This window comes from Globicephala melas, chromosome X, assembly GCF_963455315.2.
Source record: "Globicephala melas chromosome X, mGloMel1.2, whole genome shotgun sequence".
Lineage (NCBI taxonomy): Eukaryota > Metazoa > Chordata > Mammalia > Artiodactyla > Delphinidae > Globicephala > Globicephala melas.
Window position 1 is genome coordinate 98,861,544 of NC_083335.1, and position 14,963 is coordinate 98,876,506.

At 38.5% G+C, this 14,963-nt stretch overlaps 1 protein-coding gene across 1 annotated transcript in view; it reads left to right on the forward strand.

The window, feature by feature from the left end:
• The window catches only part of DMD (dystrophin), a 2,243,521-nt gene that overhangs the window by 1,543,649 nt on the left and 684,909 nt on the right, over positions 1-14,963 (forward strand). Inside the window, exon 51 of the mRNA XM_060293058.2 lies at positions 11,740-11,972. Coding sequence (XP_060149041.1) covers positions 11,740-11,972 — 233 coding nt within the window. The remainder of the gene's footprint in view (positions 1-11,739; positions 11,973-14,963) is intronic.

Below are 14,963 nucleotides of genomic sequence, written 5' to 3' on the forward strand. Positions count from 1 at the left end.
CTTCTTCTTGGATTAATCCCTTGATCATTATGTAGTGTCATTCCTTGTCTCTTGTAACATTCTTTATTTTTAAGTCTATTTTATCTGATATGAGTATAGCTACTCCAGCTTTCTTTTGATTTCCATTTGCATGGAATGTCTTTTTCCATCCCCTCACTTTCAGTCTGTATGTGTCCCTAGGTCTGAAGTGGGGCTCTTGTAGACAGCATATATACGGGTCTTGTTTTTGTATACATTCAGCAACCCTGTGTCTTTTGGTTGGAGTGTTTAATCCATTCACGTTTAAGGTAATTATCGATATGTGTGTTCCTCTGACCATTTTCTTAATTGTTTTGGGTTTGTTTTTGTAGGTCCTTTTCCTCTCTTGTGTTTCCCACTTAGAGATGTTCCTTTAGTATTTGTTGTAGAGCTGGTTTGGTGGTGCTGAATTCTCTTAGCTTTTGTTTGTCTGTAAAGCTTTTGATTTCTCCATCAAATCTGAATGAGATCCTTGCTGGGTAAAGTAATCTTGATTGTAGGTTCTTCCCTTTCATCACTTTAAGTATATCATGCCACTCCCTTCTGGCTTGTAGAGTTTCTGCTGAGAAATCAGCTGTTAACCTTATGGGAGTTCCCTTGTATGTTATTTGTCGTTTTTCCCTTGCTGCTTTCAATAATTTTTCTTTGTCTTTAATTTTTGTCAATTTGATTACTGTGTGTCTCAGCGTTTTTCTCCTTGGGTTTATCCTGTATGGGACTCGCTGCACTTCCTGGACTTGGGTAGCTATTTCCTTTCCCATGTTAGGGATGTTTTCGACTACAATCTCTTCAAATGTTTTCTCAGGTCCTTTCTCTCTCTCTTCTCCTCTGGACCCCTATAATGCGAATGTTGTTGCGTTTAATGTTGTCCCAGAGGTCTCTTAGGCTGTCTTCATTTCTTTTCATTCTTTTTTCTTTAGTCTGTTCCACAGCAGTGCATTCCACCATTCTGTCTTCCAGGTCACTTATCCGTACTTCTGCTTCAGTTATTCTGCTATTGATTCCTTCTAGTGTAGTTTTCATTTCAGTTACTGTATTGTTCATCTCTGTTTGTTTGTTCTTTAATTGTTCTAGGTGTTTGTTAAACATTTCTTGCATCTTCTCGATATTTGCCTCCATTCTTTTTCCGAGGTCCTGGATCATCTTCACTATCATTATTCTGAATTCTTTTTCTGGAAGGTTGCCCATCTCCACTTCATTTAGGTTTTTTTTCTGGGGTTTCATCTTGTTCCTTCATGTGGTGTATAGCCCTCTGCCTTTTCATCTTCTCTATCTTTCTGTGAATGTGGTTTTTGTTCCACAGGCTGCAGGATTGTAGTTCTTCTTGCTTCTGCCGTCTGCCCTCTGGTGGGTGAGGCTATCTAAGAGGCTTGTGTACGTTTCCTGATGGGAGTGACTGGTGGTGGGTAGAGCTGGGGGCTGCTCTGGTGGGCAGAGCTCAGTAAAACTTTAATCTACTTGACTGCTGATGGGTGGGGCTGGGTTCCTTCCCTTTTGGTTGTTTGGCCATAGGCAACCCAACACTGGAGCCTACCTGGGCTCTTTGTTGGGGCTAATGACAGACTCTGGGAGGGCTCACGCCAAGGAGTACTTCCCAGAACTTCTGCTGCCAGTGTTCTTGTCCCCACGGTGAAGCAGCGCCAGCCCCCGCCTCTGCAGGAGACCCTCCAACACTAGCAGGTAGGTCTGGTTCAGTCTCCCCTGGCTTCACTGCTCCTTCCCCTGGGTCCCGATGCGCACACTACTTTGTGTGTGCCCTCCAAGAGTGGAGTCTCTGTTTCCCCCAGTCCTGTCGAAGTCCTGCAGTCAATTCCCACTAGCCTTCAAAGTCTGATTCTCTAGGAATTCCTCCTCCTGTTGCCAGACCCCCAGTTTGGGAAGCCTGACATGGGGCTCAGAACCTTCACTCCAGTGGGTGGGCTTCTGTGGTGTAAGTGTTCGCCAGTCTTTGGGTCACCCACCCACCAGTTATGGGATTTGATTTTACTGTGATTGCGCCCCTCCTGCCATCTCATTGTGGCTTCTCCTTTGTCTGTGGATGTGGGGTATCTTTTTTGGTGAGTTCCAGTGTCTTGCTGTTGATGATTGTCCAGCAGCTAGCTGTGATTCTGGTGTTCTCACAAGAGGGAGTGAGAGCATGTCCTTCTACTCTGCCATCTTGGTTCCTCCTGGAGAATTATTTTAATTTATCCAAATTTTAGTTTCCTCTCCTATAAATTGGTGGCAATGATGCTCTCCCTGCCCACACTGGAGTGTTGTGGTGAGAAATCCGTGGAGAAAATTACTAAAAATGAATACTGTTTAAAGTTCTGTACAGATAGAAGGTATTATTATGAATTCAGACCAAAAGAGTCTACATGTTATAACTACTTAATACTGCTTCATTTACATTGCAGCTAATGGTTCCTCTGCCTTTGTTCTGCCTGATGAAACTCTAGATTGAAACAGTAATGAATCAATCTCTCTTTCCACCTCTCTCCCTCTCTCTTATACGTCCCTTAAGGATTACATTATGCTTCATTCTAATCGGGATAACAGCAGCAGCAAATGTTGTTTGAGACCCTACTGTGTATCAGACATTGCACTGGGTTGGTGAGGAAGAAAAAGATAAATTTGATACTTTAAGTAGCTTATCTCATCTCAAGGGTGAGGCTTGTGAGGGCCTGGCACATGTTTAACAACTTAAAGAACTCATTGCTGGTTATTTTGCTACTTAGGGTAAAGACGTAGCTTACCCAAACAAATATGAGACTCATTTAGACTGAATTACGTAGAGACCACTGCTTACCTGGTTTTGCTCTTGCTTTACCGAAGAATCTTATCTCTAATGTTCAGGTAGGAGCAATTCTGTTAAAAAACAAACAACAGATTGGATCCTTTAATTCAAGAAATTTTCAAGGTGCTAAAAATTTTGGTAGAATAGCAGTGTATTTGCTGTAATGAGAACTGTACAGTGTTCTCTAGCTGGTTATACCCAAATGAATATATGGATTTTATTCTGATGTCTGTTTTAGAATTGATGATTTTCCTTCATCAGTAGCATGGTCTTTATTATGGTCTGATCTGGCTTTCCTCCCCTTGTCTTCTGCACTGGGCTACGCACCTCATGGCTCTCATTATTGCATTCTGTACTCTTTTCATTTACATTGTTTTAAGTGTATTAACGATGCATTTTACTAAAGGCTTTGCTTTTCAGATATCCTATAAAATGTTGGCTGCCTGATTTACAGGCATCATAGAATGATTATGTGCCTCTTCAGTTCTCTGTCTTTCACACCTTAACTTGAAGACTATTTCTTTTCTAATCTGTGTTCTCTTTGTTGGATCAGCATTTGTTTTATTTCTGTAGCAATGGGAGGGTCATTTTAAATCTTGTTTCGGATGCAAGTCTTTAATAGGTAAAAATGTATGTTGTATCAGATATTTATTGTTGTATAACAAGCTACCACCAAATGTATCCGTTATTTATTGTTGTATAACAGGCTACCCCCTCATGTAGTGGCTTAAAATAAGAATCATTTATCTAGCTCATGATTTGGGGGGTCTGCTTTAGGCTGGGCATATCTAGATGGTTCTTTTGCTAGTCTCAGCTGGGCTCACTCATGTATTAATGGTCAGCTGGTAGTCAATGGCCTCATTCATGTGACTGGCACTTGGTTATTGGATGAGACAGTGGATGTGACAGGGCCACTTGTCTGTCATCATTCAGTAGGCTAGCATAGTTCACATAGTGGTGAAAGGTTTCGAAGCATAGCCCAGTGGCCAAGGTTTTCTCAAACCTTTGCTTGTGTCATGTTTACTAATATCCCATTGGCCAGAACAAGTTACTTGGCCAATCCATATTCAGTGAATGGAGAAATACACTACAGCTCTCAATGGGAGCATCTGGAATATCTCATTATAAGGGTATAGATGCAGGAAGAAAAATTTGTAGACGTTTACTCTCTACCAGAGATGCTTTCACTTTTATCATCATGGCATTTCCTGTATAATACTATTTACTGTTCCCTCATAGCTGTAGCTTCAAGTATTTACTATTTCTTCAGTGCATGCCCAATATCATGAGGTTAAGAGAAGCACTTAATTTCACTTAATCTGTAATTTGAGGTGTAAGAGAGCACAAACTTGGATAGGCATAAAGGATGTCCACTACAAATGCTAAGCAAGTATATAAACCATACACACACCCATGCACACACATACCCACCCACCCCCAAAACACACACACAGGAAGAGGAGGGGAGGAGAGAGACTGAGAAAGAGAGAAATTAAAAACCCTTTCAATTAGTGATTCTCAACCAGAGGCAATTTCCCAGCCTTCAGAGGACACTTGATAATGTCTGAAAACGTGTTTGGTTATCAAAAGTGGGATGGTGCTCTGACCAAGGATACTGATAAACATCCCACAATGCACAGGACAGCCACCCACAGCAAAGACTTATATGTGCCAAAATATCAACAGTGCTAAGGTTGAGAAACACTGCTTTTTACTGAGTGCATGTATGAAGAATTTATATAATGTGAGTTTTGAATCCATATATGAATAAGAATTCATATATGAAAATTAGAAGATGCAGACTAAAAAGGGGGAAGGCAAGGGTTATTTCTATCTTCAAATTAGTGAAGAAAGGATGCAAGTTTGCATGAAGTCAGATTGGAGATATTTCTCAAGAATAATATCTGCCTTGTGGGAGGAAGCCAGATTCACTTGATTTTTATAACCTATATTTTTATGACTAGTTCAAGGTGATCTTCTCTCCCTAATTAGAATGGATATTAGATTATTTTGTGGATACTATATATTATAAGCTATAGCTCTTGGATTCAAAAGTATTTGAGTACTTAATAATTTTTATATATTGAGTGGGACATGTAGGAGGAGTATCTGATGATCATATCAGTCTTAGAAATAGGTGTAATGGTTAAGCACACTGTCTTGGCATTGTCACTTGTTAATGTGAGATCCTGAGCAAAGTGTTTTACCTTTTAGTAAAATGGGAATAATGGTAACCCTGAAAATCATTTGGTAAAAATTAAATAAAACAGGGATTATAAGTAAACTTGCCTGGCATACAGAAAACCCTGAGTAAATGATTGTGGTGATAGTGTGGGTGGTAATCTCTCTTCCAAGTAGCAGTAAATATTTCTTATTTGGATTATATTCTTAGTAGCAGAAAAGAACCAATTAAAAAATTATAAAGTAGCATCACTAAGCTTTCAAAGTCTATGGCTCTTACACCCAAAAACTCTGTTTCTAAAATCCATAAGTATTTTAAAATCCATAAGTTGTTTATCATGAATCTTTGACTTCCAGTTCTCTAGGACTCGTCCATGTATAGCACAAGCCCTTATTGTGCTAAAATGTAAATAATTAATGATAGTTGAATCATATATATTATTTCCTCTTTAGAATGATGAGAAGGAATATAGAGAAAAATAAATGTTTATGGGTTCACAACAATTGTTTCTAATTTTCCACATGTACCTACAGACTACAAATATTTAGAGAGAAGTGAGGTTCTTTTTGAGTCCATGCATGATTTCTAATTTTGGTAACATGTACTTTCTTGTGCATGTTTCATTAAGCTACATGCCGTCCTTTTAAATATTCAAAAAGAAAAATATTTTCCCATGTTGCTTACATGGAGATAGTTATTTTATCTATTGGTGATATGGATAAATAGCTAAAACAATCTTTCCTATAACTCTAGTATTAGATAGTAATTCAATTTAACCACATATACAAGATGGTACTTTTTAGATATCTGTGTTAGTGTGGGTCCAATAATTTATCATTTCATCAGTTGACTGATTTTTCAAATATCAAAGTAAAAAAATTACCCACATTCATACAACAAAGCTAGAAATAAAATGTGTTCCTTGTTTTCTTATCAACCAAAGGAGACCTGTCAATTACAGAAAAACCACGTGTGAATACTTCAGAGGAAATATTCCAAACACATTGTGTGTTTTTTAAAACATTTAGTAGTTCCTCTAAAGCTCTAAGTAAAGCTATTAGTCTGACTAATCATGTACCCTCGAAACCAATTAAAATTTTAGACTAGAGAAATATTCTTAAAACACTTTTGAAAAAATGAGAGTTCCCTCCTGAAGCCAACACCTTTTAATCAACAAAATACTCAGAGCAAAGCTGTGGTTTGCAATAGTATATTACACCTAGTGTTACTCATGCTACTATTCTGGTGTGCCAAACTTGATTCCTTTCAGAGATTTTGAGTTTGACTTTTTGTATGCTTAACTGTGGAAGGAAAATACAATTTCTAGTAGAGTTATCTTAATTTTCTAATGAACACATGTGAAACACTTTATGCTACAATCATTAGTAGTCAGACTATACAGGCTCTGTGTGTGTGTGTGTGTGTGTGTGTGTGTGTGTGTGTGCGTGCACATATCTATTCACATACACACATATATATGATGTGTGTATCTATCTACCTGGCTTAGTGATACACATTGTAATACATGTGGTTCTGACATGAATTGATTAACCAAGGGCACTAGCCCCTGTTGCTGGAGGGACGGTTAATAGTGTGACACCTTAAGGACTGTTTTCCGCCTAACCCATGCTGGAAGAGATGCTTCTTCCATCGGACTTGAGAAGAATGACCTTGGTCTCGGTGATGGTTAAAGAAGCAGAGATTTGAAGCAGCCATTCCTAGGGCCAACTCCTTGCAACCCTGGACAGTGGCCTGAGGCAAGAGGCAGACATCCAGGCAAGCCGATCAAACTGTACGGGCGTTAAACGGGGGCACGGAGGAAAGGATCCCTACCGGCGAGAGGGGAAGCCATTTTCCATGCTCCTTAAGGAAGAGAACCTGGAAACCCATCCTGGAACTTCGTGCTTAAGATTCTGTGTAGTCGTTTATGTATCCTGACTCCTTCCCTGATGAGGGTTATGGGTTGAGAGAACTCTCAACAAATCCTCTTTCCATCTTTTAAATGATGGAGTTAACAGAAAACTCCCATGGGATGACGAAATATCCCTGCCTGACCCTTGGTGTCAAGATTCTGTGGCTCAGTCTGGACAAAACCACTTAAACTGCCTCCTTACAGATCCGACCAGCCCACACTTTACCTAATGAGGTGATTTGCTTATGTTTCTAGTAAAAGGACAGTGGAAAAGAAGCGACCTAATTTTTTTTTCTCTTTAGCTAAAAGTAGAGGCATCTGAATATGCAGTATGAGTCAATATATGATATACATAATAAAATATGATAAATGTTCTCAGGACCTCAGGCTTCCCTGGTGGCACAGTGGTTAAGAATCCGCCTGCCAGTGCAGGGGACACGGGTTCGAGCCCTGGTCTGGGAAGATCCCACATGCCTCAGGGCAACTAAGCCTGTGCACCACAACTACTGAGCCTGTGCTCTAGAGCCTGCAAGCCACAACTACTGAGCCCACGCACCTAGAGCCCGTGCTCCACAAGAGAAGCCACAGCAATGAGACGGCCGCGCACTGCAGTGAAGAGTAGCCTCCGCTTGCCGCAACTAGAGAAAGCCGCACACAGCAACAAAGAACCAAAGTAGCCAAAAATAAATAAATAAAATAAATAAATTTATTTAAAAAAATGTTCTCAGGACCTCAAAATTTTTCCATTGAAGCATCTTGCTTAATAAAAAAATTAAAGTATGTGCACATACATGGATCTAGAGACAAGTCTTTTTAGGAAGAATGAAATATTTCAAGTAGTGTTGTAGATAGAATTGACCCTAATAAAATGTGTGTAATAGATGGAGATTAGCCTCTTTCTACTTCATGATATAGCACTTTTTTTCTCTAGGAGACCCAAAGTTTCTGGAGTTTAGAACCCAGCTCTCAAGTACTATCAGCTACCCTCTAGCCATATTACAAATAAAATTAAAATTCCCCAACCCTAATAATGGTGCAAGATTCTGTTCTTCCTAGTGATGGTTAGATTTCAGTAATAAAATGTTAAGGATTCAAAGTGTTTAAGACCCAAAAGAATGGTGTAATTCTATGCCTCATAGAGATTTTTAGTTATAAACGTACCCTGGTCCTCCACAAAACATAGAAATCTAGAGTTGGTATTTGAAAAGGAATTGAGACTTTTGTCTGGGGAAGGGAGAGGAGTTTTCAAGAAGAATATAGAGCATATGGAAGGGCACGAAAGGGTGAGATGGTCTGTGCTCATGGGAGAATGCCATATAGAGACTGAGGTGTGGGGAAGCATGGGAAGAATGGAGGGAGATGGAGCTGGAGTATGAAGTCTGGTTCTAAGAGCACAGACCTGGAAAGCCGTGCTGATTTAGAAAGTGAGCAGCCAATAAACATTGAGCAGCAAAAGGGAAAGGAGGAGGAAAAAACACACACATACACATGCTAGGAGGTGACTTAACATATCAATTCATAAAATACTAATTAGAACAATTCCATGTGATTGGTACTGTTTTCTTCATTATGCGGGTAAATGATCTGAGGTTCAGAAAAGTTCAGTTTAGCAAGCATGGTACAATCCCTTACCTCCAGATGCCTGTAATCTTGTCCAAGATTGTATATCTAGGAAATGGTAAGACCAGCTCCCTGTGAGGGAAGTACTATTATAATCTCCATTTTAAAGAGGAGTAAATGGAGATTCAGGGAGGTTAAGTAACCTGCCTAGGGTTACACAGCTAAAAAATGGCAGAGCAAGGGTTTAAATCCATCAGTCTAGCCTTAGATAGTCTGTTTTATACTCTGCTTCTTGATCCAGTGTTGTTTCCTGCTTTTCCCCCCTTGATAGAAAAGTAGGGAACATAAGAATTCATTGGTTCTATTTTCTCCCTTTAATATTTGACTTTCCATTGCCTTCCCCAAGCAGTGGCTCATTATTTTCTTGTTCTTAAAATAGCTAAAATCACCTAAACAGCAAGAGCCTTGGCATGTTCTGTGTTCTAGGCTTCGAGAAACTGTCTTCAGATGTTCTCTTTTAGCACTTGCCTTGGATAGAAGGCCTCTAAGTTTACTGAAAATCTTGCTGTGCATAGACGTTTTTTGTTTGTTTCATTCATTTATTCAGAGGTCATCAATTGAGCATCTTCTAGATTCTAGAACCTGTGGGAGGTGCAGAAGATAAAGCAGTGAGCAAAATGGAAAGTTTCTCCTCCCTTCCCCATAGGTAGAAAGATGTTTTCAGGTGTTGAGGACTGGAGGAGACAAGACCAGCCATGTCCTGACTGACCGGTCCGTAAATCAGATCCTTTGCCCATGATCAGGGCACAGATGGCAGCATTGCTCTGCCTCTCAGCTCTCCTCTGAATCTGTTTCAGCTGTCTTTCTACTTGGTGATACTTTTTCCTCATTGGAGAATTTTGTGATTTATCATCCCAATATTAACTGTACTTTTTAGTCATCTTAAAACGTTCTGTTTTTCGATCTCTGGTCATAGCCTTTCTTTTCAATAGACTTTTCCCTCCGCCCCCCCAATGTGTTTTCCAGAACACACTTGAAGTTGGATGATTCTCTGCATTCTCGTCCTTCACTGTAGAGAAATTTAAGATGATGTGATCATTTCCACTTCATTAAACACTTCTTTGTTGGTCAGAAGCAAGTCTACAGAAAAAAATTGCATTCCTTCTTTCTTTTGAGGGTGAATTTTTCAATAAGTCAAGTTAAAAAAAAAAAAAAAAAAACCTTGTCTGGCACTTCCCAGAACCTTGAAATCCTCCTAAAATACTGTATGTTGCCTGAGTATCTGTTGTTATCTATTTTCAGAACAATTTGTCCATATTTCCTAGTCAGCTAGACATTCCACAGTTAGCTCCTACAGTGATATTTTAATTTAGCTCTCTTTTCATCCACACCCATGCATTCTCTCCAGGGATTCAGCTCCTCTCTTGGAATCCCTTTTAAGATTGCTAGATCCTATTGGCTCCCATGCTTTCTCCTACTAGACTGTTGGATCACAAGATGCTATTTCTGCTTCAAATTATGTTTCATTCTTTCTAGAAAAAAGCCTCAGAGTAGTGAGATAGCTTTGGGAAACTATTTATTCTCTGTCTCCTCAGTATCATTGTCCTTTAGTTGTTACTTCTTGGCATTAGTTTTTTATTCCATCTGACACCTCACTTTTTTTCTTTCTACCTTGTTCAAGATTATTTCTTCCATCTGTAGGAACCTCTTGTTCTCCCCAAGAAGCTTGAGAGACAAGAGACTTTCCTCCATTTCTTTCATCATCTTCTCTAACAAAAAGACAACCTTAAAAAGGCAGAAAGTAATATAACCATGAAAAGTAATTTATGGCCACCTCAGAATGGAATGCCCGTATGGCGCATTTTCTTCATGTTTCTGGAACAGTTCTCTTGTCATCCGTGCCTCTCAGGCTTCCCGTTGACATGCTGTGTTTTGCAGCTTTCCCTCAAAGCGTCCCTTCTGAACTATATAGGCCACTCTTTCTCTACTACCAGTCTCCTGGATATATTAGGCTCCAGAGGCCATTGGCTATAAACTAGACCTGACATTTCTTGCCCTTCTTCACGCGCCTTCGATAATCCAGCTGTTGGTATTTAGTATCAATTCACACCAGCAAATTCAGCCCCCTTCAGTACATGTAGGGCCACACAAGACCTTTGACTGAGTTTTCCCCAAATATTTTACGTATTTCGACCCCTTATCTCTAACTTCTTACCATATTTGTTATCACTGTGCTTCTTATTTATCAGATATTTATAAAAATAGTAATACCTAACAGTATTACCTACTAGTGTCCGGAACTATGCTAATATTTTCCTGTTATTTTTCTGGTATTGTTCTGTGTACATTTCTTGTATTAGTCATTGAATCTGTACAACTGCCCCTTTGACATTTATCCTGTCATTATCCCTCCTTGCTGAAGAGAAAACTTGAAATTTAGAGAAGTTTAGTAACTTAACCAAGGTCACAGAGTTCCTAAGACAGAGAAGGATTCTCTCCCAGGTGTTTTCACTCCAGAACTTCAGATCTTAACTGTTACCATGTGCTACCTTACACTACAGTGTTCATCACTATTCATATTAATTTAATATTTCTTAATAACCTTGAAACAGTGTTTCACTATCCAAGTGGAAAAACTTTCCTAGCTCTGATTTTCCAAAAATAATGTAGCTTGGGTTTTCTTCACTGCTAGCCACTTTATTACCAGTCTGAAAGAAAAGGAAAAAATATATAAGCTGCTCCCAGTATAAAATACAGAGCAAAGACAAGAATATTTCATTGGCTTTGATTTCCCTAGAGTCCACCTCCAAACTAATTTACTTCCTATTCAAGGAAATCATAAGTTCGAATTAAGATCTTATCCAATCTTTACTTTTTTCTTCCCCTTGAATGAAAAAAATAAGTAAAACTTATTCACCTGGCAAAGCCTGAATACTTTATATTTTTCTTTACCGATTCCACAACCTGTATAATTGTTATTGAGAAGGACTTTTTAAATTAAATCAGTTGCTCAGCCATGATGATAATCAAAATCAGTTTGAAAGATTGTTAAATATGTATTAATGAAAAGTTGGAAACTTTGAATTTTTCTATCGTGGTACTATATAAAGTATCCACATTAGGATACTTTATAAATTGTATTTATAATTTTTAAATTATATTTATAATGTCATAAATAATACTTTGGCTCAAATTGTTACACCTAAATTAGTTTTATTATTATTGAAATTGGCTTCTTGTGTTTCTAATTTTTCTTTTTTTCTTTTTTCCTTTTTGAAAAAAAATATTTAGCTCCTAGTCAGACTGTCACTCTGGTGACACAACCTGTGGTTACCAAGGAAACTGCCGTCTCCAAACTAGAAATGCCATCTTCCTTGCTGTTGGAGGTACCTGCTCTGGCAGATTTCAACCGGGTTTGGACAGAACTTACCGACTGGCTGTCTCTGCTTGATCGTGTTATAAAATCACAGAGGGTGATGGTGGGTGATCTTGAAGACATCAACGAGATGATCATCAAGCAGAAGGTATGGGGGAAAAAAGAGAAGGGCTGGCAGAGGTTTATCTTTAAAGTGAAGATTTTCCACAAGTCATTTCCCACCAGTTTTTAGGTAGCTTTTCTCTGTGAGCCAACACACTACTCTCTCTACTCTGTTCGGTCTAAGTATGATCAAGGAAACAAATGAATGCAGTTGTCTAAAACAACCATAAATTACAAAGGAATAATACAAGTAAAAAAGCTTAGCCCTTAAAGTATAGTTGGCTTAATTAAATTCACTAAACATCTGGTATTTTTAAAACCTATTTTATATCAAATAAATAGCTCATTTGAGCTGTCTACATTTGAAGTGTTTGTTTTGGCACTCTGCAGCCATAATATATTACAGAATCGAATATAATAATCTGGGAATTGGTTGTTCACTCTTCTGAGTCGTCCATGCCAATTCTCCTCCTCCAGTGATAAGGATAATTGAAAATAAGCTCCAAATAAAAAAAGAGAAAAGTAACAAAACATAATATATTTTTAAATACCTTAGATCTTAATATTCGTGTTTATTTAATGCCATACTCAAGTAAGCATGTTTTTAATACAACGATTGCATTTCTCAGCCTCATTGGAATCCATTCTGCAAAATTATGACATCAATGAGAAACATCAGAATACATTGACATAAATACGGTTTACTTAGCTAAAACAAATATACTATATAGCTTTTATATTTCTGAATGAATAAGAAAAGTAGATTTGAAAGGTTTATATGCTATAGTTTTTTCACTTGTAAATGATGTTCAAGTCTTTTCTAAAGAAGTAATAAATTGTACTGAAGTTGTTTAGAAATACTTTTTGAAAAAACAGGGACTAGGGCAGACAGATTTCTTTTTAAAATGAACTTCAGCAATTCAGTAGGAATGAAAATAATTTAATAGTAAACAACCTGCATTTAAAGTGTCTTGATCTTAGACTCAGAGGACCTGAATTCAGTGGGTTTTTCTGTTTGTTTGTTTGTTTTTGCGGTACGCGGGCCTCTCACTGTTGGGGCCTCTCCCGTTGCGGAGCACAGGCTCCGGACGCACAGGCTCAGTGGCCATGGCTCACGGGCCCAGCCGCTCCGCGGCATGTGGGATCTTCCCGGACCGGGGCATGAACCTGTGTCCCCTGCATCGGCAGGCAGACTCTCAACCACTGCACCACCAGGGAAGCCCCAGTGGTCTTTTTTTGTCATTTGCAAATGGCATGATTGTGGTCAAATCATGCTCTGGATCTTGGTTTCCTCTTCTAGGTACGAGGCACAAAGGATTCACATATACCATAGTGTTGGAGATGTGTGAATATAAAGATATGTAAATATTATATAAATATATATGTATAGTTTGTTTTACTACTGCTTTATAACAAGTATTAGTAGCCAAATTTTTCCAAAAAAGCAACCGAAGCTCATAGATGTCACACTCCTAATAAGTAGCAGAGCAAATATTCAAATCCAAGTCTGTTTGGTGCCTAAGCCTGTGTTCTTACTACGTATACTGCCTGCCAGTATTAACTGTAAATGTGGCTACCATTTGGTGATATATGTGTATTTGAATATATAGTGTATGTCAGACACAAAGCTAAGCATTTTACAATTGCAGTGTGCATTCTTTCACGATATCATATTGAGCTATTCCAGTACTTCCGGGACTATTCCTAACCAGAGGAGACAGTATGTTATGATGTTTAAAGCATGGGCTTTGAAATTAGATTGTATGGGGTTAAAGTTTGGCTCCTCTACTATAGCTGTGTGACCTTGGGTAAGTTATTCAGCCTCCCTGAACCTGAGGTCATCTATCTATACAATGTGGATAATGATACTATCTTCCTTATAGGTGGTCATGAGGATTAAATTAGGTAGTACATGAAAATGCTTCCCACCTTGCCTTGATTACTGCAAGTATTCAACTAATGTTAGTAATTAATATTAGGTGCTAAGCAAACTATGTAAGTCTGCCTATTCATGGTATTTGTGTTGTGCAACCTGTATGTCATATAATAATATTACACGAAAATAAGAGCTCATTTCCACACCTGGACCCCATTCTGCTAATGACATTATGGCCTCCTGTAAAAGACACTAGATACTAGAGTGGGAAAGATAATTCACACTCCTTTGTAAAACGTTTGATGCCTCTTCAAAGTGATAGCCTTTAACTACAGGTCCAAAAGTAATTCAGAGGAGAAGTTCAAGTGCCATGTCTAGGGTCACAGAAAGCCAGTACAGTTGTCAGTCACACAAGGGATTGGTTCTGGAATCCACCATGGATAACAAAATCTGCAGATACTCAAGTCCCATAGTTGGCCCTCCATATCCGTGGATTCTGCACTGTGGATTCTGCATCTGCAGATACGGGGGGCTGATTGTATTTTTATTGAAAAAAAATCCCCGTAGAATTGGACTTGCATAGTTCAAACCTGTGTTATTCAAGGGTCAACTGTATTATAAATGTTCACACACACACACACATACACACACACACACACATATACACCTGTAATCTCTCTTCTCTTGCTAAATAGTGGGGATGATTTTCCTGCTTCTTCCCCTTACATTAAAAAAAATTATAAAGATATTGTCAATTCCTGCCTTGTATAGCTACAGTCACTAAATGGTCAGTAAAATGACCCTAAATAAACATTAAACAAATGTGTGTGTGTGGAGGGTTATAAAAAAGAGAAGTGAGTTTGGGGAAGTATTAATTGTAATATCAGAGAAGAAATATTTCCTCTATGTAGAGTTTTAAATAAAGCAATTCTAATTTTACTGTTTGAGGTGTGAGAAACGATGCCGTGTTCCATCTGTGCTTTATAAACTGTAAAACGCTCTCAATGTCTATTTACTCATATATTCTTTTAGTAGATTTTTATTGAGTGACTACTAAGTGCCTGGGAAATACAGAGTTAGACAAGATAGGAATGCACAGATTAAAGAAGATGATGGGAGTAAAAAGCAGAAATAATGTTCAGGATAATACCTAGCACATAT